The 25194-nt window shown below is 33.5% G+C and overlaps 1 protein-coding gene across 1 annotated transcript; it reads right to left on the bottom strand.

Annotated features, from left to right (window-relative positions):
- Positions 1 to 5065: 5065 nt before the first annotated feature.
- LOC132726045 (uncharacterized) lies at positions 5066 to 20659 on the bottom strand. Its single transcript, XM_060711292.1, has 17 exons — positions 20525 to 20659; positions 19273 to 19336; positions 16212 to 17453; positions 15652 to 15808; positions 14565 to 14728; positions 13777 to 13924; positions 12604 to 12758; positions 11703 to 11862; positions 11089 to 11258; positions 10286 to 10439; positions 9668 to 9831; positions 9066 to 9222; positions 8258 to 8415; positions 7073 to 7275; positions 6081 to 6309; positions 5551 to 5725; positions 5066 to 5310 (listed from the first exon to the last, which is right to left on the bottom strand). The coding sequence occupies exons 1-17, from the start codon at positions 20546 to 20548 to the stop codon at positions 5136 to 5138; spliced, it is 3699 nt and encodes a 1232-aa protein (XP_060567275.1). The 5' UTR covers positions 20549 to 20659; the 3' UTR covers positions 5066 to 5135.
- Positions 20660 to 25194: the final 4535 nt, after the last annotated feature.

Below are 25194 nucleotides of genomic sequence, written 5' to 3'. Positions count from 1 at the left end.
AATATCTGAGTATTTTATAGTGTCTTGATATTTTGTTAAACTTGGTTACTTTGCTTTATATCCAAATATTAAAGTATGGTGGGATTTCAACGTTGAAATGACATTGAAACTTCAACGTTGTGTCAACGTTGAAGCTGCAACGTTGTATCAACGTTGAAATTTCAACGTTGTTTCAACTTTCAAATCCGAATATAAATCCAACCTTATTTCAACGTTGAAATCTGACCATAATTCAACGTTGAAGCAACGTTGATGTGCCTGCTGGGTGACGTTCATTAGACGCTTTAACGTTGTCAAAATGTTCTGTGACGGTGTATATAATATCATATTGCATGTAATACATCAGAGGATCAAGCATAATCAGAGAGAGCTACAAAGTAATCAATAATAGAACGGTATGTGATTTTTATTTGTTTGGGTCGTCAGACCAAACAAATAATGGTAGCGAAATTTCAGAGTCTAATGTTGTTAATTGCAAATGCCGAAAGTAGTCCACTTTTTTGGAGCGGTTACTTCCCTTTTGTATGTACACTAAAGCCGAAAAATTCAGGGGAGATCACTGCGTAAAGATGGTCAAAGACAGGCGCATCAATTTTCAAGCAAAGTAATTCCCGAATGGTCAAAGATTTCTAATATTGTTTTATTGTATTTTCTGATCGAAAATAACTTAATACAAAGCGGACAGTCAATCTCTGACTCAGAAGTTTACTACAAACCTAACAACAAGTAGTTCTCAAAACAGCTGAAAACTAGCGATTTAAAAGAAAGAAATATTTTATTTTGTTACAAGTATCCAACAAATTACAACGCATTTAAAGTTAAACAATAGCGTTGGCTTATAGAATTGTCAATAAATGCACAATCACAAATTACGCGGATGAATATGATTTTATCAATGAAAATACTATTTTTAGCCATGTTGATTACCGAATACTACACAAACCGAGTAGTGGAATATATAGATTCTACATGCCGGACCGTTTGGGCGAGAGGATTTTTGCTAAAATATTTACTTCAATTACAAACAACAGGTTTACCCTGAACAAAATACCACGAAATTAATAAGGATTACAAACCCGAACTGCAATGGAAGTTCTAAATTTAGAATGACTTGATATTATTCAAATCGACTGTGTCTAACTTCTCCGTGGTACAGTGCTTACGCGCTCGCCTCGTGAGTGAGAGGTCTCGAGTTCGAATCCCCGTCGAGGAAACTTTTTTTTTGTTAAATTCTTTTTTTTAAGTGTTTTTGTTAAGGAAGTAGCCATGATATACAAAGATAAAGTGTGGCTGTCGAAAAAAAAAGAACATAAATGATTTTTTGATGCAACTCTAGTTATGCAGAATTACGTATGTGTCAAACTCTGGTGCCTTACAAAAGGAATTATAATACATAAAATAAACTTATACAGGAAAATGCATACAGATATACAGTACGATTTAGATTGCAAAGATCAGAAAATACCACAGAACTTGCAGCCGTTTGATTCTTTATAAATATACATGCTTATAGTAAGCTCCAGGATTATTTACATCTGTGTTAAACAACAGTTAAAGTCGTTACAAGCCCTAATTAAGAATAATATGGTTTTCTTCAGGCCGTTCACATATAAATTCACCGTGGCTGAAGGGTTTTCGGGCTCGCTTAGGAAGCGAGAGGTCTGGAGTTCAAATCCCAGTAAAGGTTACTCATTTTTTTAAATTGTTAAAGTCAAATAAACATTGGATTGAATATCAGTGTTGCAATTAGTCTAATAGCCAATTTACTACAATTAAAACGCTGGAAAGCATTGGTGGCACTAAACATATAATCTCACAACCTGCACCTTTCTTACATTCTGAGACCCAAACAAATTCAGCGCCTTCTGTGCTTTGATTTTATACAGGGGTTCCGTGCGGCTTTGTTTTACATAATAATTATTGTTTTACTACTTTTACCGAGCGTTCACGCCGCCATTTTATGAGTCCAGTGTACGATTTTGGTCACGTGCACATCCCAATGATGTAAAGTAAACGTTGAATTCGTCGCCCTAATTCCATAATGATGTAAGTCGTATTTTTACCATTTTGAGAAAATCGACTTCAAAGTTTTAACAGGCTATATCTTCACACTTACTCAACCAATTTTAATATAAAATACATCATAGTGTGCAGAATTATTTTAACTTTTACACTTTTAATTACGAAGAAGTTCCTGAAGATAGTTTTTTAAAAAATCAAAATAAAAGAAATGAAAAATCACTGAAAAATATGTTTTATTGACAAAAATACAAGAACCAGAATGCTGTAATAAGTTACAGCAATGTGACCCTAAAATATCATTACATTTAGGAGTTACAACAGTGTGAAATAATGACTATTTTACTGTTTTATACTGAAATTATATTAAATTTAGACGTAACTAGAAATTGAATGCTTTAACGAATAGTCTGGATCCACATTTATTTAGGCACCACAGAGCATGTAATATGATCAGGATCAAAACAGTAAATTTAGTCTTAAAAGTCAATAATAGAAATCCAGACAATGCGGTGAAGTGTGAATAGCCACGAACAGGCATTTTAAGGTTGAAATTGAACTCGGGCTTCATTATCTTATGACCATTTACATGAAATAGTGAGCCTTGCAAATGAACAAAAAATAAAGTATTACTGATTTTGTAAATGTATCACATTGAGTTAAACAAAACGAAATCAAAATTTAGAAACATCGTCATTGTATTGATATTTACCACATTAAATAGCAAAACTTTTATCATATGATATGCTATTTTCACATTAACACTGTACACTATAAAATATTTGGAATTCAGATTTACTTTTGGTTTCGTTTATTATATCATTAATTCATTCCAAATTCAATTTTGAATACCTGTTACTTGCATACAAACAGCATGTTGAACACAATTTGACTTACAAAACACACAAAAATGTTTGAAAGATGTAATTGCTTCAACTTTGAAAAACAACATCAACAATGAGTTCCTTTCTCTGTAACATGAAAAAGAATAAACCTATGTATTTTACTTTTCTAAGAACAGCATTACTTAATGTTTTGTTTTAAAAAAAGAAAAATATGAAACACAACTCAAAGCTCACAAATTTTCATAGATGCTACAGATCTGGATATGGTGTTTCAATGAACTACTGTACTTCAATTACTACATGTATTTATATATCAAGTGGCATACAACTTCTTTACATACAATAACAATTAAGTATACGTTTGCTTTTAATATTTTTAACTGAACTGTTTACATCAATAACTCATTCGTATAAAAGCAATGCTCAATATCTAAGAGTTTCAGTCAAATATTAATTCTATTTTACTTCAACAAACGTTTGATGAAACAAATATGACAATTTAAAGATTCCTTAATGTTTTACATGGTCTTAAGACTTTGTAACATTTTTTCACAAAATCATTTTTTCTACGTTTCAAATCGAATGACAATTTTTAACTAAGCATATTTTTTTTCTTTTTAAAAATAGTTTTGGTAATGGATAATTTTCAGTTCAAAGGTTCAAATCACTTGATAATTAATTACAGGTAGTATTACCTTACGAGTTGGAAGTAGATGTACAAGAATTATTTTTAACTTAGAAACTTAGATTAATTTTGCTTTGCATGTTCCAATTACATAAGAAATTTTAGCATAAGATTGAAAATGATTATGTTGACAAAAAGGTATAGACTGACACCCTGTTGATTTATGCAAAATAGCTGAGTAGGTCAACAGGGTGGCATTCTGTTTAATAAGTATTTGTTGTGCAAATGACGTCTCTTATTCAACGCTAAATGGTGCATCTGAGACAACTCGGTCTCAGCTTTTAAACTTTTGTTATAGGGATATTATCAACTTTAACCCACCATATAGGCTTTGACGTTTGGACGTACTGTTTTAAGAACACAAACGAGTGATGTAGGACTGAACACTTCTGCCATTTTAAAAGTGTTTTGTCTTTCTTTCTATATGACAGTGGGTATTGTTAACCACTCTGGATTGAAAAATGCCTTGGACAGCAAAACTTTTGATATTTTTGTGATCGTTATATGAAAGTGCAGAATTTTGAAATTATGAAAATTATGAAATTATGAATTATGAAATAAACATGATTAACCTAATTTAACATCAGTTATGAGTGGTAAAGTTATATGTGTAAATTTTATTCGAATCACTTAGCACCAGTACGGTAACTTGTCTGATATAGTTAAAGAAAAACATTGTACAAAATGTAACAATGGCAGTAGTATGTTTCTATTTGATGAGTTTTGTTTGTAAGTTAAAAGTATAAACAATCTTATGCAAAACCTGATTGTCCGTATTCAATGGTAACATTGATCAATCAATCATATAATCAATCACATATCAAGTTATTAACAGCTGATAGTTGTGAATATTGAAAGTTTGTATCAATTTATCCGATTTCCATGCTATCCGAATTTCATAACACAGCATGGTGCTTTGAATTTAGCTCAAGGGTTAAGAGTAGTTATCATTTCTTTTTAAGGTTTGAAACAGTTCAATAAAATATTAATCTATAGATAATTAGATAACATCTAAAGCAAAACACTTACATGTTATCAAGAAATATAAAACGTAAAATGTCATTCCTGATACCTTGAAAAATCTGCCATTTTGTCAAAACAGCATCACGTGACTAGAATCTTAACAAACTATTGGTTCAGAAGTTACGATATTATGGACTGTATTTTTATCACAATTTTTGGACTTACAGCACTCTGACCCATTCAATATATTGTTACAGGCAAGAACCAGAGTGATGTTGTTCTTACCATTAGATAGAGAAAAAAATTACGAACATTTTGATACCAAACACTCATTTTTTTCAAAATTGGAGTTACGACACTCTGGAATTAGCGCGACGTGATCACACTTAGCTAGGATTTTGTATATGTATTTGTTAGATATATGTGCATTTCTGGCAAAACATGTAACATTTATGCATTTCTTTAGAAAGAAAAATATAGTACTGTAGTATATGAACTTCCGGTCAACCCTCCTATCTTGATACCTTATCTTTAACGATATTCAAAACAAAAGTTAATCCAAACAATTTTATTTATTCTAAACGTTAGTTCAGAAAATGGCATTCAACTTCGTGCAAAACACTTTAGTGTCGGCAAACTTGGGAACATTCTTGCGAGAAGTCGGTAAGTTGACAGAACTTTTCTTTACAATGAATGAAGAGTCCTTGATTGTTGTTGTCAAAGGCGAAGACTCGGAACTGAAACCTGGTTTCATGGTTGTCCATGGTCAATATATGAACCTGAGAGTCCATGGCACAGCTGAAACAATACATTTTTATTTTCACTCTTCAATTGCATGGATATTTAAAACATTTAATTTGAATATAAAAGTTAATTAGATGTAATTTAAGAAAAGAAATGTTTTGTTTAAAGCCCGAAACCTTTAGACTTACGGATTTTTAAGCCGACTAATTGAAAATTTTCTCTCATTATGACGATAAAGGTGGAAAACACATACATTTCGGTATTTTATACCAATAAATGGTTAATAACAATTACCTATTTTCAATTAGTGGGAATGTTGGTCCAACTTTTTCGTCACTGGTCGGTGTTGCATAGCATGACTGGACGATCATTTTTGTGCTGGAATCTGCGTCAGGTGTGTAAATTTTCACGTATGCGTCTGTATTGACGGTAAGTTTTAAAGGATTTTTCTGTAATTCGTGAGTAAATCCTGAAATTTTATTTTCATATTCAAACTTTAGTAACAAAAAGTAATACATATACATGTAGAAAAAAGAAAATAACCAACACTAGCATATATGAAGTCTGAAATCATATTTCATTAAACCTGAAATCACATTTACGATAAAATCACATTTTTAAAGCCACAGATGATAAAATCCACGAATACAGACGATAATACTCTCAAAGTGTAAGACGAAACAATTATACAATAGCAAACGATAAAAAAGTCTTGGCGCAGAAGATAAAAGTACATTCCAACCTTGCAAACGTAGCATTGTCATGAGTTAATGTTTGTCATTCATTTAAAGTATCAAAACTTGTTAGGAGTAACTTGATTATACCTGCATCGGAATAGAACGACTGTTCAACTTTATAGCTGGAGTTTGAAGTAAGGCCAGGGATATTACTAGTATTATGGGAAGGTTGAACATCAATCACAGTGGAACCATTCCGCAATATCTCACAGTTTAAGGTCACTGTCCAGTTGTAATTACGAATAACTTGTGGTCGCAAAGGTTCGTGGTACGCATAAACCAATTGATTTGTGTAAACGTTAGAGGACGGAAGTGTCTGAAATAAAAAAGGGAAAAATAAGGTTTGCGTAAAAGAAAGCAATTTTATATGTGTGTAAATAAGCATTTTCTGATGATTAAAAATGAGCAATTTCGTACGTGTATGTTTACATAAGCTGTTTTGTGTAAATACAGATTAGCGTTTTTTGTGGAATTACAAATGATTTGCCTTAATAGAAAATAAGACTACAGTTACACATGTAATTTCTTTTTATATGTTCAGTTAAAACATGATTACTATGCAATGTATATACATGTATGGTCGAGTGGTAAGTGAAACTTCCATCAGTTTTACCCCGCTGTAAGCTCGAATCCGACCAGAGACTTTGGATTCTCTATTGAGAAGAAGCTCTCCTGCTAGCGTTCATAATATCGTTGGTTATACTCTGATATACCCCCTCGTGCTTGAGATAATGCACGTCGAGGCATCTAAGGTTTTCCTCTACCAGTCAAGTCGCATAATGTTGTACACAATGTCAGTGTGACTTAAGTAATATGGTCCTTTTTGTCGTCTGCTTAATATTAAACTTGCAAAAGAATACTACGGTGTTCAGTTAGCGCCAGTGCGTTTTCTATAAAAACTAAAAGTGCGAAGCATGACAGTACGATGGTGACAGTACGACAGAACGATGGCGAAGTGCGAAAGTACGATGGCGAAGCAGGACATTACGATGGTGACACGGTCCATCGTACTGTCGTGCTGGTCCTAACACCAACAATACCGCTTATTAAATATATTTTGCAATGAACTTGATTGGTACCGTTTCTTTTGTACCGCAAGCATGTAATTCATTCGTAAAACCCAAGACATTATCCTGAAAAGTCCCTGCGCACCCGTCCATTCCAAGCTGTACATCGGAGTGTTTTGAGTTCGGGAACACGCGCTGTAAACGGTTCATGTCAACCAGTATTATCCATCCGCCTGCACGACATGACGCATTTATAGCGTCAGGCAGACGAAGACCTTGACGTAACGAATACAGTAATTAATGACATATCTAGAACTTAATATACCAATGCAAACTTTCTTGAAATTAACTATTAATTTTATTAAAAGATATTGATGGACAAATATTACTAGGCTCTGCGGTATAGCCTATGATAGTGCTATCTAAGTGCTTGATCAGCAATTACTTAAAAGATAACTTCCGGGTTCACCAGTAGCGAGCTGTCACTACCAGCCTGAAAAAAAATACTTTCCACTGATAAGAAATGTGAAATATTGTGTAACACTGACATAGATCTTATCCTTTTCTTCAAGCAATACTTTTCTAAAATCCATTTTCAGAAAATAGTTTTCTTTTTTCACTGAGACCACGTGCTTTAAGTTAATATGTTAAAAGAGGCAGTAAATGTTAAGTAGATTTTTTTTTCAATAAGTAACGTGACATAATCATGATAGTATCATGTCTTTTTTTGTTCTTTTTTGTAGTTGCCAATATTAGGAAAAACAACAAACGAACGGTCATAAGTCTGCAAAACATGATTAAAATCACACGTGCAATGCCACTTAGCTATAGGGAAAGTTTTGTTTTTTAAATCTTTTGCGGGATATAAAAGAACATTAACATAGAAGGCATTGTCTCCTTTAAGCTACATACTTTCACGCGGGATATTGACATGCGATGATACACAAATTCAATATTCAGTGGGTTTGTTTCCTCCGGAATTCGTAAATTTGAAACTTCCTTACATTCCTCTTAATTTCAACCAAAGGTAGAAATGAACAAAGTGTGATTTCATTGATTTCGTTTTTTTTTCTTGAAAAAGTTTTTGTTTTGTTTTTAGTGCGCATATACTTATGTCGAAGCAAAAAAAGTATATAAAATTAATGTATTGCATTATAATATAATGACTTATAAAGTGGGACATACGTTATCTTTTAAGAAATTAACGCATATAAATTTATTAAAATCATAATTTAAGCCATTTAATAAGGTACTTGCCACAATCGATTCCGACGTCCTGCGCATGCGTACAGTCATTTGTCAACCAAGGGCTGGATGTACAAAATTGTACGTCTTTTTCTGTACCTGAACATTGAAGTTCGTCTATCATAATAGGTCCTGAACCCTGACCGTAATGCGCACCTGTGTATACCTTCCTGTTAAAAAAATTCTGATTGTAAATAAAACATCTATAAACCGAATTTCATGTCTTAAAATTAAGGGGGTATTTTATATAATTTTCGAAAAGAAACAACAACTCCGAACTTCAGAACCAAAATATGAAGGGAAATATATATAAGAAATGATTCGGCAAATATAATGATAATTTAAAGTTTAAAGAGACTATTAAGCAAAACAATCGATCAATAAGTAACAGTTTGGACGCAACTCAGTTTTGACCATTAAGTGTCCTTGTAGCATGAATAGATGGGAAACGGAAGTCGAGTTCTACCTCGTAATTACCATGCAGGTTAAACAAGCCAAGTTTGCGTTTTTGGAAAATTAGTATAAAATATATTTAAGCATATGCATACAATTTAATTTCTGGACAATGTTAAATATATTTCACACGTTACTTGACTAGTAAACTTCTCAATTTCTCAAAACAGAATTATACTTGAATTTATAGTTATTCACCAAAATGTTCTAAGGTTAAATATTCATAATTTTCATATTTAACACTCTCAAATACACCTACATATACAAGATGCGTAAGCAAACAGAATATCAAGCAAGACATTCAATAGAAAGTCTCAAATTGTTTAATAAAAATTGTATCCGAATGCGCTAACTTAAAAATCATTACCTTGTTATTCCAAAATTGAACCCCATTTGGTTACAGATGACGTCAGCACCTGTGACGTCAAATTTGTCCGAACAAACGGTTCCCCATTTTCCTTGATAGTAAACCTCAACCCTGCCCTCTGTCGGAGAAGACCCGTTCACTAATCTAATTGATGAACCTAATGTATATAAATACACGAAAATATCAGTTCTCTTTTCCCCTGGCTTATTACCAAAAGTCAGCGACACAATTGACCTTTAGACAATGATTATAAATTATCATTCCCTCTAGGAAAAAAACATATTCAGATAGTCCATGACAAGGCCTATCTCTTTGATCTACTTCCTGCTTACTATCTCATATCTTGTAACTGAAGTACATCAGTATCGCAAAGGAAAGTTTCCAAATTATAAGCAAGACAAACTATATCGCAAAGGTGAGTTCTAAATTAACAACAAGACAAACTATATCTATAAAGACTTGTCCATTTTTTAAGATCTAGACAAAACCATTTATCACTTATTAGAGAAAAATTCAAATGAGTGCCGACTGAATAGCGAAAAGTTCAGACCATGGTAAGGCAGTAGGGTAAAATTAAACGATTAGAAAACTTAAAAACCAACCGCAGTCAAGACCAACATCTTCATTATGTCGACACTGACTGTCCAGCCAGGGTCTAGATTTACACTGGACAATATCTGCTTCATTCCCGACACAATCTAGGTCATCAATCACCACCCTGCCGGTACCCAATCCATAGGCAGTATTACGTTTCACTGGATCTAATCTAAAATGTTATCAAATAATATCATCATGACTTACCGACAGACCGTTCGAGTCAGACTGTGTGCGAGTTCATTATACAAAACAGCGATATATCACTTCGGAAAGAAATGTGAAAATTAAGTGTATTATGCCATTTATAAAAAAGTATGAAAAGTTTTTCATTACATATACTGTATATATACGTTTATTTTTAATCTTAATATACATGTATATAGATAATTGGTAAACAGCGTTACACTAACAAGTGAAGTTTTGCAATTGTTGTTTTTAAAGATGGTTATAAACAGTATTTATGTCTTATTTAAGTCAAATGTAAAAAGCTAAATCATAATAATTATTTTATTTTTTATACATGTAGTACTTAACAGTTTATACTAAAAGCGTCAGTGTAATATAACGCCTCGTACCTTATGACTTACAAAGGCCTTTTTACAACCAACAAAAGGTAAATTTACCCGATTCCATATGGGTATCCCAGTTGCCTACATGCTACCATGGCATCATTTTCATCAAACGTGGCATCGCAAACAGTGCCCCAATGTCCCTTGTAGAAGACTTCAAGGCGACCATTGTTAGGTGTTGTGCCATTCACTAACCTTACCAAACTTCCTGCAAGAAAAATCTTGTTAATGTTGCTGTTGTTGATGATGATGTTTTGTTATCACATAAAGTACTATATAATATTTTATAAAAACAATGTTAGATAATTAAAAGTCTGAAAAAATGAAAGCATTCCGTGCGTTTTAGTTATGCTGATTGGCTTAATTATAATAAGCTTAATTATACCTTATTTGCATACGCCCTTCTAAAAATAATATGACGTCATCCAGACCATAAATCGCATACAGACCGGCTACCCAGTCCAAAATTCTTATAGACTGGATGACGTCATATTAAATTTAGAAGGGAGTATTATTATTATAATTTGAAAGCAACATATAGTAAAAATGACAGCAACAAAAGGGATGAAAGGATTTAGATTTGGTATAATATAACAAACTAAACATGGCCTTGACGGCAATATGCTGCTCCTTCTTCAGTGTGACGAACCGTAAACTTGCATATTGCCCTCAAGGCCGTGTTTTATTTGTTACATAATGAACTCAGACATGTACTTTAGTATTCCCTCAACAAGTTAATAAGTGCTGTAAAATCAGTCATTGATGGCACATATGTATGTGCCCTTAACACCAACATAAAATTAAATTTTCTAAATTTCAAGAGTATTGTTGTAAAGTTTTTATTTTTAACAAATTACCACATTGCACCCCGACATCCTGGCTGTGTGTACAAGAATTGACAAACCAAGGTCTAGATGTGCAGTCTGCAATATCACTCTCACTTCCGGTGCATTCTAGCTCATCTATTATAATATTGCCCGCTCCAGAGTCATATGTGGAGTTACTTCCGGTTAGAACTGTCACAGCTCTGTTGAAATAAAAATCTTTAATTTCAAGTTCATTGCCCTGTTTTAATGGTATGTTTCTGTTACTGAAACAGCCAATTAATCTGCAATATCAATCTTGCTTCCGGTGTATTCTTGCTAATCTTTTATCATATTTCCCTGTCCAGTGCCAAACAATTTATAGAGTAATTTCCGGTTTAAAGTTCATAAGTTTGAAGAAAGGCAATTACGAACATAAACTAACTTGTTAACTTTTTTGGCTCACACGAGTTGCTGGGAAAATGCGAACTTCATAACGACCAAGAATGGCCATGCTTAAACGTTTTAAAAATGCGAATTATATAACGGTCAAGAATGGCCTTGAAACCGTCTTATAAATCATAAAATTATATATATTTTAGCACTCAAGAGCAATTTTGAAATACATGACAAATATTATATACAATAATAAGAGCAGGTATACGTACGTCCCCTCCCTTTTGTAACCAAGCATTTGGCAGACGACAGTCGCGTCTCTGACGTCAAACTTGTTCTCACATACTGAATGCCACTGACCTTTAGCGAAAACCTCGAGACGACCTTCTGCCGGAGAGACACCACCTGTCAGGCGTATTCTTGTCTGTGGATCTGAAGAATAAGTTTTTAAAAGTATAATCAATTGCAAATTACGTCATATTATGACTGACTTCATTAACTCTTTCTTTCAAACTTCTGAAAAACTACAAATCTAGACAAGCTCTTTTTATTTCCAATATTCAAAAATGATTTGATATACATAATTGCTTTATCACCAGTTCTTAATAAGTATTTCCTTACAGTATGACAGGTACCATTAAATAACTGAAAAGGGAAAGAAAGAAGAAAACCGTTATAGTTTGTACTGCAGAACGATTTGATTTTATTCCTTTTCTTGCTTAACAATCATATTTTTGCTTTTATTTTGGAAAGGTCAATAAAATGTTACCTGAGCGTAATAATTACCATATAATTTCCTTTTGTAAACGTATTTCCTTTCATGTTTAAGAAACGTTAAGTGGTTCTACTTTGTGCTTGCTTGTGTATGAAATAATGCAAAGAGGGGCAACTTAAAAATCACAGGTAAGGTAATATGATGACTCCACAGCTTTACTGGTAGAGATATACCTCAGATGCCCCTCCTTGCATTATTTCATACACGAGCAAGCATTTTTAAAATCCAAACTAGCCTAGAAAGGATACTAAAAAACGAAATATCAAATGCACTGTTTGACTCATAAGGTCTTCTTCAACGAGATAAACCATAAAAAGTCGCCATATTAACCTTTACACTTCCGGTATGACATAAAACCAACAAAAACAAGAAAAATCGCGCATGCGCGCACAACTCACAACAAGCTACCCAGACGTCTTCGTCACGTGTACAATCAGTTCTCCCCCACGGCTTCGTCATACATTGTACAATATCGTGCTCGTCCCCAGTACACTCCACATCATCTATCCACTGAGCCGCGGTAGTACCACGCCCTCCTGTATAGATGTACCCCCTGGATATGGTAAAATAATCATTTAAATTCTTACCATTTAAAGCCGCATAACTCCATCAAACAATATCAAGAAAATCAAATTTGAGAAAAACGCTACTAAGATTTAAGAAAAGTAAAAAGATTCAAGATTCAAATGGTAATTTACAAGTTATGTGCCATCAATGACTGACTTTTACATCACTTATTACCACATGTATTCTGTCTGACTATGGTTTGGAGTAACTTAAGATAAACTTGATAGTGCTGATATAACATGTTGGTCTTTGTTTTAAGATCAGGATGGTCAGGCAAACTGGTTTTTATGTTACAACTTATAAATATTCAAAATTAAAGGTCTATTAAGCACCCAACACTTTTGTTTTTAAAAACAATTGAGATATCATGTTATAGTTCTAAAAAAAAACAAACAAAAAACAACAAAAAAAAACGATATTTATTGACCATAAAGCTGAAACATCTTTTGCTTCTTATGCATTTTGGAATTTAGTACAGTTGAAGTGATTTAATATTATGTATGGGAGTCAAAATAATACTTTTTTCTACTTTAATGATAAAACATATCACATTCAGGGTGTAAGTCACCAAACATGCTTTAGAGCCATTATTAAAATACATGTACGTAGAATAAAACAGAGTTTTCTGACGTTTTTTCTTTCTTGAAGAAATAAAGTCATTTTTTAGGAATGTCCAAACCTGTTTCAATACCACCATATCACGTTTGGTCGTTTGAAATAGTTATTAATACTTTGATTTGATTTAAAGACTTCTCAACGAACTGTCTATTTTACGATGAAGCATAGAAATGTTTGTAGCTTTCTAGTAACAAACTTTACAAAACTACGGAGTAGTATACGGGCCGTCAAATTCAAGACCGATTTTCATGTTCAATACTTCTTTTTGAGAAAATTGCTTTGTGACTTGTCTCGTATATCTTGTAAAATACCAAGCGGGTCTCTCTTAAGTAGTACTAAAGTATGATCACTAGTATTATAATAATATTATTTAAACAGTAATTTACGCGTTCCCGTATCCTAGTGACGAACAAACAACAGAGGCAGCTTTTCTGTCAAAACCATCATCACAAACCGCACCCCATTGGTCATTGTAGAAAATTTCAAGTCTCCCCTCTCGCGGGTCATTTGTTCCTGTTAGCCGTATGTTTGATGCTGAAATTAATACATTTGTATTCTTGTATTTCTCGGTCACAAACTGTTTTCCTATTTCAGCTGGATTAATTAATAACAAATGCTATTTTAGTAAGGCTAAGGTTTATCGTAAACCTTTTGTTCAATATTAATTCCAACGGTGCAATCTATATAACGAACTGAAGTAAGAATAAAAACTTTACATACTTAAATTTCATCGTGACTTTGATATTTTTTTTAATTCTTTTGGCGTTATTTCCCTACTATTGATTTTAATGAAGCAGGCGGAAAAATGGTAAAATATGCAGTTAATGGCTTGAAGACGACAATGTTGTACTGGAAATGCATCCATTATAACATATTAAACCTTTGCCAACTGGTGAATCTTTAAACAACCATCAAACAAACTGAACACTGAAAGCCTTACAAGTCTCAATAAGTCTATAAAATTGAATTGCGTTTAGTGAAACATCAACTTCAGCTTAATCCCATGATTGCATCAGCATAATACATGTATATTAAAACATATTTTCTCGATATATTTCTTATCAATACTTTACCGAATATTAAATTTCTTTATGTTAATACGTTGCAACGTTTTACTTAATTTGTTCTAAATTTTATTAAAATATTTATATTATTTTTTTAAATACAAACATACTGCAATCCACGCCGACATCATGAATGTGCGAACATGTTGACGTTTCCCAAGGACTGGAGCGACAAAGGTGAAGATCATTTTCTGTACCCACACATTGTAGACTGTCGATCATAACCAAACCACTCCCCTGTCCATAATATCCCCCTGTGTGAACCACAGCATTTCTATATTTGTATTGAAATAATTTTTATTATAAGTTTTTCATTTTGCTATATAATAAAAGCAAATATTAGAGGGGCGTCAGTGGCAAATTGGTTAAGGTCGATGTCTTTAAATCATTTGCCCCTAACCGCTGCGGGTTTGAGTCACACCAGGGACTTTGTATTCATTCATGTAATGAAGCTATTCTAATGAAGCTAGATTACGGAACTATGGTGGTTTCTACCTAGGTGTCCGTTCTGGCGTGAAATAATGCACGGACTAGGTGTCCGTTCTGGCGTGAAATAATGCACGGACTAGGTGTCCGTTCTGGCGTGAAATAATGCACGGATGAACACATGAGGTCGCCATATGACGTTTACAGTGTTTGTGCGATGTAAAACACAGCCAAAAAAAAACAAAGAAATGGACGGGTTTTACAAGTATCGGTGTAATTTCGGCAACATACACGTACTAAGTCTTTATATTAAAAGTCATTAAAAAGTTTATTTATTTATTATTTAATTAAGTGACACTATTCTGCTCAGCTGCATGCTTGTGTCTGAAATAATATATTTAGTAGTACCTAATATCTTCCTCTACCGAAAATGTGATCTTTACAGTATCTACTGTGTATAATGCTGTGCGACGCAGTGGTTTATACATCCAAGATGGCGGATGGGAAAGAGATTATCAGGCATGAAAGCTTTTCATTTCTTATTTAAGACAACATATTCATGCAAGTGGTTGTATTGAAAACAAATTTGAATTCCTTTATAATGAATGCGTTTACTTTGCTAATTTCCATATATTTACAAAGATAACTAGTTTTAAACATGACCAAAATAGCCCAATACCAACGCTTTCGTCTATCAGTTTGACTTAAACCGAACTTCCACGAAATAATCGAGAGAGGAAGAAAAGGAGCATAAATATTTCTAAAGCATACGGTGAACCGAAGAAATATCCCAGAATTCTACACACAACATTGGCTTCCCGGTCATCAAAGTCCGTGTCGCAAACTGTTCCCCAGTTGCCATGGTGATATACTTCCAAACGTCCAGATGTCGGAGAGCTTCCGTTTAACAATTTTACCAAATCATTTGCTGAATTAGATAAAGCCAACGAACATGATGTGAATGTGTTCATGTTTTTAATTATTTTGGTAATTTTGCACACAAAAAATGAGTCGCATGCGCGTTATTATCACTTGAGAGGCGGGGTGACCGAGTGGTTAACGCGTCGGACTAGTAATTTAAGGAGTGGTGACCGCGTGGGTTCAAACTCCATTAGGGGCAAGCCGTTGTTTACATTCATTGCTTAGGAATGGTTGGTTCGAGGAACGGACCCGAGAGTGTTTCAATAAGCTTATAGCTTCCAACAAAATCAAACTAAAATATATTTGTATATTATCTTCTAGCCGTTGGAATATATATAAAATTGCTGCTGTATATTTAATCACCAGGTATATCTAAAACCAAAAAAGGGGGTGGAATTTATGTACTTCACCTTTAGATAAATCCAACTGCATTCCAAGCGGGAAAGATAGCCCATGATTTTGCTGGAAACCATAGAAAATGGCGCCAAATTCAACATCCGATGTATGAGTCAGGTTAACAAGAGTATCACTGTTTGCGTTTGTTACATTTATTTCAAACACTGCAAAACTGTTCCGGTGTGTTCCGATCAATGCATCGTATCTATTTTTAGCAATAACTGTTCTGTTGTTCATTCGCAATCCATCTAATTGATCTGATTGAATCATCACTTTCACAAAGGCTTGTTCCAAACCAGCTTTACTGACAAAGTTGAAATGGTCCATGTACTGGTTCATAGCCGGTATAAGCGTCATTGACGGACTGCATTTGGAGTTGGCTCCACTACTTCCGGTGAAATGGGCAACAAGAACTGGACGACTTGCACCTACAGCCACAACTGGATTCCTATTACTATCAACCGAGTGCGTTTGGTCTGTGAACTCTTCAGAGTCTAAATATTCTGTCGACTCAGTTCTTCCGCGTCTAAATTTAACAGTTGTACCATCATCACGTCCTAGAACTCTAATCACGTTCACGCAATCGTCAACAAGAGGCACAATGAATGATGCCTCCCATGAATTAACTGTCGTCATTTGCTCAACAAGAAAATCACATTTCCCATTATACATCGGTATTTCCGAGCACAGACTTCCGCTAAAAACAGCCACCTTACCTTCAGCCTTTACGTAAGTTCCGGTAAGATCGCCATTTCCCTTCAGCTGCCACGTTTGAAATGTATCTAAAATTTCATGAATCACTTCACCATCGGTGTAAACAAGCCCGTTATGAGTTACATTTCCTTTTGTTTTTAACGTAATTGATAGTTTATTCCTATCGGATGCGCTCGTTATAACGAACTCACTATTTGTTTCCTCGCCATAGGACATGACCATATATTCGGATGACAGGGCCCGGATAGGTAAAACGGTGAATCCACTCATGTGAGGGGCAGATAAATCGACCACATGCATCGAGATCGGATGATCAGATTTCACGCGAATTCCTTTGAAGGATATTGCTGTACTTGATCCTCTAAGGGCAGAGTCGAGTTTAATTTCTGTGACCCCTGTTGTGACCTTGTAAGTCTTAGATAACCCAACAAACGGTGCCTCGACTGTAACACTTGTTGTGACATTGCTTAAAATTTGTATAGTTGGTGGATCAGATGAGCTTTGTTGGAGAACAGCTATCAGAAACTCTGTCCCTGTTGTGTCTGAAATTGACTCAGATGCAGATTGGGGCAAAAATATGTAAACGTTTTAAAATATTATGTACGGTAAATACATGTATTTATGTCACATTGTGCTTATTATACAGAAACTTGAAATCAGATTAATTCAAAGCTATCACTTAGTTCTGCAATAGCATCCAAATATGATACATAAATGTAATCATAATTATTATTTGGTAATTATAAGACATAGCCTTCTATGCTTCCTAAGTATAATCATAACAATATCGTAAGTTAGTTGCCGAAATACATTTTACGATAATGTTCGTACAGTGTAACCTCTACAAAACGACCGTCTGTAGAGCAATTACCCCTTGACAGCAATGGTATCATTTCTACCCAATGTAATAATTAACAATTACATTTGACCCTTCTAGAGTAACACATATCGGTAACAACTGTAATATATGTCTCCCAAAGGCTGTTGATCTTGAACGATAAAATTTATTGTTATTTATTTCGTCATGGTATTGTAATTCCATTTAATACACTTGTTACTATATAACAAAATTGCCTATGATTTCAACTGATTATGAGTGTCATGTGACCTATTATGAGTTTGCGGCCCGGGGCCGAGAACTAGTTATCAGCCCGCAGATCATGTGCACGTGCACAAACTGAAACAATGACGTCATATTTTACGTCATCAAACAGTTAACTGTAAAAGTGAAGTAGGTTTTCAGCACGAATTGCTTTATTTTTATTATGAGAGCTTAAGCGTATTTATTACTAACACAATTTTGTTACTATTGAAATTTGAAGAAATAATACGACAAATTCATTCCGAAAAAAATGGAAATAAAACTTGCTTCTCGATTCTACTGCTTTGAACACACAAACAGTAAACATTTCTGTACAGAACAGTAGAAGAGTAGACAAGAATTTCAACGAAAGAACTTTGTTTTTTTTTTTTTTTTTAAATGCTACTAGATCTATTAGATCTACCAAGTGTATTAAAGACATTAATACACGTCAGAGTAGGGCCGGAAGGTGATAATCGGCCCTGAACGAATAATGGCCCTCGGGCTAAAGCCCTCGGGCCCATTATTCATTTTGCGGGCCGATTATCACCTTCCGGCCCTCTCCTGCCGTGTATTAACCTCTTAATTAATACAGGTCCATCTGTTCATGAATGTAAATACACTTGTTACTATATAGATATATAGTAACAAAATTGCCTATGATTTCAACTGATTATGAGTGTCACGTGACCTATTATGAGTTTGCGGCCCGGGGCCGAGAACTAGTTATCAGCCCGCAGAACATGTGCACGTGCACAAACTGAAACAATGACGTCATATTTTACGTCATCAAACAGTTAACTATAAAAGTGAAATTAGGTTATGAGCACGAATCGCTTTATTTTATTTATTATGAGAGCTTAAGCGTACAAACACATTTTTGTTACTATTGAAATTTGAAGAAATAATACGACAAATTCATTCCGAAAAAAAAAATAAAACTTGCTTCTAGATTCTACTGATTTGAACACACACAGTAAACGTCTCTGTACAGAACAGTAGAAGTGTACTGTAGACAAGAATTTCAACGAAAGAACTTCAAAGTATTTGTGTGTTGTTTTTTCTTAAATGCTACTATTAGATCTACCAAGTGTATTAAAGACATTAATACACGGCAGAGTATGGCCGGAAGGTGATAATCGGCCCTGAAATGAATAATGCCCTCGGGCTGAAGCCCTCGGGGCAATTATTCATTTTGCGGGCCGATTATTACCTTCCGGCCCCTCTCTGCCGTGTATTAATCTCTTGATAAAAACAAGAAAAGGAAATAGTTATATTACCTACACGTGCAGATTCAACAACCGTGGAAAATATTGTTCCAACTGCTAATAAAACATATATATTCTGAAAATAAGATAAATAAAGACAATAACAAAAACATCTATGGTTTTATTTTTAAGCCTGAAGTAAACCTTCACATATTTTTACATTTACTGCGTGCATTAAGTGCAACAAAATTCTTATCACTTACGTCACATTTCTTATATTATTTCCATCATGCTACAGTTTAACTTAAGATATAAAGTCTAGATGTGTAGAGGAAGGAATTCAATAAAAATATCTTCATAATGATAGTATTTTACACAAGAAGATATAATTGTTTTTTTAACTCCATCAAAATTCCTTCGTGTCGTTTGATTGTGACTGGGTAAATTCTACTCGAAAACAGTGCAATACTTTCATGAAAGCGTTAATACCCTGTGTGCATTTACTAATATATGAAAGCCTAAACGTATCACTTTATATAAAAATAGTATTCCGTTGTCGCACATATAACTAGAACGTACCCTTTTATATTATACTAATATCCCATTGTCGCCTTTATAAACAATATGTATACATGTACTTTATATTATACTAATATCCAATCGTCGCCCATATACGTATACTTATATATATTACTAGTATTCTATTGTCGCCCATATAACCAGACCGTATCCTTTTATATTTAATACTAATATTCCATTGTTGTCCATATAACCAATATGTATACATGTACTTTAAATTACACTGGTTATCTATTGTCGCCTATATAACAAATATGTAGATGGCACAGGGTGAAAAATGTGCAGCAGTTGATCGGGACCCTCGAAATACCGTACCGCGGCTCTATCGACTGAGCTATCACTATCTCCCCTAAATAGTGAACAACTCTCTAAACCGTGACATAAACTTAATATTATACTAATATGCCATGCAGTGTCGCACATAAAACTAGTACTAATACTTTATATTATACTAGTAGTTGGTGTATTCCAAAATAACCAATAAGTATACTTTATATTCAAAACGAGTGAACAAAATATGTACAATAAGAACACCTTGTCGCATAACGATTTGTTCCAGATTTCATGTATCTACCTTAAACCATCACAACATTGAAAATCTTTTTTTATTAAAAAAATCTTGTAATTAACAGACAAATTTCCAATGAACTAAATATATCGTTATTTCCATGTATTTGAAAGTAATTACAACCTTAGAAAGATTCATTTTAAACAAAATATGTAAGTTAACTATGTATATAATTACCAGATACATTTTCGTTTTCGCCATATAAAACTATGTACTTTATTCCTTATTTCTTATCAACACAAATTTAATAATATGTTACTGATAAGATATTGTGAGGTTAAAGACCCATGATGCACTAATTTTGATGACGCATTGCAAACTTTGAGTGAATATTACGAGCTGTATAGTGATAGTGAAGTTCATGAACAAGTATAGGATATTTAGGGTTGTTTTTTTTTTTCTATAAACACAGGATTTATTTTCATCGAGTGGTATGAAAATGAATATTTCATGAGTGGCGGTAGCCACAGAGGGAAATGTCAGGGAAATATGATAATTTTTATAAAACAAAATGAAAATGAATCCTGTATATAGAAAAAAACTCGAAGTTTCCGTTTATTACATACCTTTTTTACATTATTATTTGAGATTTCCCTTTAAATGTTGTGTATTGGATGAATTTAGAAGAGAGTAGTCCAGCAAGACACCAGTGAAAATACAGAAAATATGTTTCAATGCAGTTGAAAAATACATTTTTACAGTTAAAATACGGAGAAAATGTAAAATACGCATTTTATTTTATCAAAATGAATATTTCTCAATATTTCATTTATAAGTTTGTAATAAATAAACCAATAGGAAGATAGTCTCAAGTGAAATATTATTTTTTCTGTATGGCCATGACGCCATGATATTTTAAACTACTCTACTTTACCCTTGTTACGCTAAATATCTTAAATGGACTTCATGCATCATTACATCGTGACAAAATCGTTGGCTTTTTTTAGCGAAATGAAAAAATGCATATTATATACAATGTATATGTCAGTACTAAATGGCGAACGATGTATGTAAGGATGTGCCAGCTTATCATGGTTTTCACCGGTCGCATGGGAAGATGCAGTTGGCACCAGAAGAAGAGTTAAATGTACTTATATTGTGTTGTTAGATTATATGGTGTTTTGTGCACTGGTGCCCTGAACTGACTAAAAGAAGCAACATGAAAATGTCACATAGCATTTCAATTTACTTTAATTCGTATTTCACCATGTCATGTGTCAAAGTTTACATTACACAGATTCTATTGCTGTAATAAGACGGATGTCGCGTGTCTTTAAAGAAAACTATGTGAACTACAGAGAACGTGCCGGTGTACACTCAAATTTCGATAGTTCAGCTAGTTTAATAACATGCAGTTTTAGATAACTACAAAGTGCAACGTACTTCTCGAAAAATTCTACATATGTTCTTAATATTATTCCTTAAGTTTCGGGAATTAAGCTAAATATTAAACTCGCTCCTTCTGGTTTTGAGCCTTTTCAGGTTACATTGAATGGAAGAGATGTGGTCTTTAGTCTCTACTTAAGTTTTATACATTGACGCTGTTTAATTAATTTCAGAATTATGAATTTTTTAAAGTAGGTATTCAATATAAGTGCCCTAAGAACAACCAACACAAGTTTAGAATACGCATTCTGTCTCCGTTTCTGTTCGTCAGAACACCCGTCTGGTGATTACATCACTGAGCTGGACAAGGGAAGTAACTGCTACGGAGGGCTTCTCTTAAAGAACATTTTTTTTTTCAAATTAGATATCCGGTATAATGATAATTATGCTAATTGATCCTAAAGAACCAGTAAATAAATACCGTTTAATACGACCGTCATACAAACCATCATCAATGCTATCAGGAAAACATCAATTCCGAGCACTTAAATCCTCAGGGATAGTGCCAATTCTTAGTTTTACAAGGCTAAACTCCCATGTGTGTATTATATGCTTAATGAGGATCCAGCAGCCCATTCAGGCATCCTGACATGTCATCATTCATTACCTTTAAAGGCTGTCATATGCCAAAAGGTGACCTATAAATTTTGAATTCAGTAACACTGAATATATCTTAATACATGTATGTATGTATGTATGTATGCAAGTCGATTTTTGGGATGTTTACTATTTTGATGCACGGGAGGTCAATACTTAACGCTCAATTCAGAAAAAAGCTAAAGAACAACAAGACAAACACGTGGTACTTGCGCTTATCTGTGGGCTATGCAATTAAAATGCATTGATAATACATGTCCATTAAAAGAATACTCAAAACTTACCCTGCAATGGTCACGTCATTTTTAGGTAATGGACCTATTAGTTGGGGGAAATCACTGTGTGCAGATGTAGAGATAAATTGGACAGACAAGGGCCAGCATTCATTTACTACGTGTAACAGTGATGCTTTAAACAAAAACAACGAAATGCTTTATGTTATTTTCTTGAGTTAACAAAGACATGTACACATTTTAATACATCAACAACAAAATGAAGTACTTACTTATACATAATTGATAAACAAACATGAAATATTGACTGACAATAAATGACGAATGAATAAAATCTGACAAAAATGACAAAGAAATGAAATCGGACAATATTTTTTTTTTTGGAAAAGTAAACACAATAATTGTTAGCGATATAAAGCCACGCAATAATTATAATAAGTATCAAATAATAATACCGACTTCCCGTGATAATTATTGTAAATGTACGAAATTCACTAGTACAGTCAAAGTATATAATCACACAGCGTTAGTAAAATAAAAGTAATTTCTCAATTTCGCAAACAAAATTGTCTATAATTATCTCAACATTCATACGATCTAGTAAAATAAAATTTAAAAAAAAATGTTTATATAACGGGGCGCTTTGTAACAAACATGCAACACACTTCAATGTTACTCCAAAGATATAAAGATTATCAACATTTCAAACCTGCTTGTCGAAAAGATTTTTTACACATTTAAGTTCCGTATATCATGATAAAAGTGCTTAGAAACTTGCCAAAAGTCATGTTTACACCATTTTATATTAAAGGGACTCCACTGAGTTTTTTTACACGACATTACTGGAGGCATTTGTTTTCGACATTAGGATTAATGCTCCATTTGATGTATGTCTAAACCAATAGCTGGTTTGCAAAATTTCAGATCAGTCGCTCTCTGTTTTTCCAACATAACTATTCTACTAGTGAAAAATTACCCAAACCAGAAAAAAATCATATTAGACTTAGAATACCACAAAAATGCCACTTTCAATTTTTTTCTCATAATTATCATTTGCATATCTTTCATTTTAAAGCAGCCTTCAGATTTTATTTTTTGTTGGAAAAACAATTCTGTGTTGTTTCAAACTATTCTTGGAAAAATGCATCATATCGCTGTAACGCGTTCTCTATGCGCGACAGTGACTTTCGTGTCTAAAAATAGAAGATCGGGAATTTACGTATTTACGTGAAGAGAGCGGATCGGTAGATTAGATGTATCCACAGACACTTGGGGTTTGGAGCTCAAAACGCCTTTAAAATCCAAATAAAATGCATATTTGTCAATCCCAGGACGTGTACTGATCATATATATCAAAAAAATCTTAATATATGCCGTTTTGAAAAAAAATCATATTTCAACAACTATAATAATACACAAGATAAAAATGTTCGCCGGAAAAAATCTGCACCCCTACCGTCATAATCACCATGTATTTTAATCCATTTCCAATATTTTCACATAATCCTTTGGTCCATCGACACAGAAGATATAATTCTTCACGATGATGGTCAATTTTAAACTTCAACGGTAATATAAACAACGCAACAGCCGAAATAAACATCAATATTATCGCCGTTTTTTTTCCAACTACAAAATCTTTCGATAAATTCAATGGACCAGACGGCTATGAACGAAGCTATCCGATTATGTGGCCCCAGCTTTGCCGTGTGCAAAATGCGCAGCGCTTTTAAGTTTGGGAACCACATAATCGGATAGCTTCGTTCATAGCCGTCTGGTCCATTGAATTTATCGAAAGATTTTGTAGTTGGAAAAAAACGGCGATAATATTGATGTTTATTTCGGCTGTTGCGTTGTTTATATTACCGTTGAAGTTTAAAATTGACCATCATCGTGAAGAATTATATCTTCTGTGTCGATGGACCAAAGGATTATGTGAAAATATTGGAAATGGATTAAAATACATGGTGATTATGACGGTAGGGGTGCGGATTTTTTCCGGCGAACATTTTTATCTTGTGTATTATTATAGATGTTGAAATATGAAATTTTTTCAAAACGGCTTATATTAAGTTTTTTTGATATATATGATCAGTAAATGTGCTGGGATTGACAAATATGCATTTTATTTGGATTTTAAAGGCGTTTTGAGCTCCAAACCCCAAATGTCTGTGGATGTATCGAGGGGTTTCCTTATTGTTAATGTATTTTATTGGCGGCAATTTTCATTTTCCACCCTTAAAATTAATTCTTTTGATTTGACAATTATATGAAACGATTTATCTGAAAAAAGCATTATTTATTCTTTAGAAAAGTCAGGGTTCTTTGACGTGAAAGACTCTGGAAAAGCCGATGGCTGTTTTTAGTGCCCCGGATGTTCTTTGTAAGGAATTCAAATTTATACTTTTAGTCTTTTGGGCTTTAGTGGAGTTCCTTTAACATTATATTTGTAAGAAAGTGATGAAAATATGTACGTTAACTTCCGGTCATTATTGATTGGAAGATAGCACAAGTTTTGTTTTCATTTTTTAAACCAGAAATGCATTCATTGTTCATGATTTTCAAAAATATTTAAATATAAACATGCCTTAAGTTACATGTAACACATAATTCCAAGTATAGATTTTTAAA

This window comes from Ruditapes philippinarum, unplaced genomic scaffold (genome assembly GCF_026571515.1).
Source record: "Ruditapes philippinarum isolate M1 unplaced genomic scaffold, ASM2657151v2 ctg3203_1_1_1_1, whole genome shotgun sequence".
NCBI lineage: Eukaryota > Metazoa > Mollusca > Bivalvia > Venerida > Veneridae > Ruditapes > Ruditapes philippinarum.
Note: the sequence above shows the minus strand (reverse complement) of the source record. Positions and strands in the feature narration are given on the sequence as shown.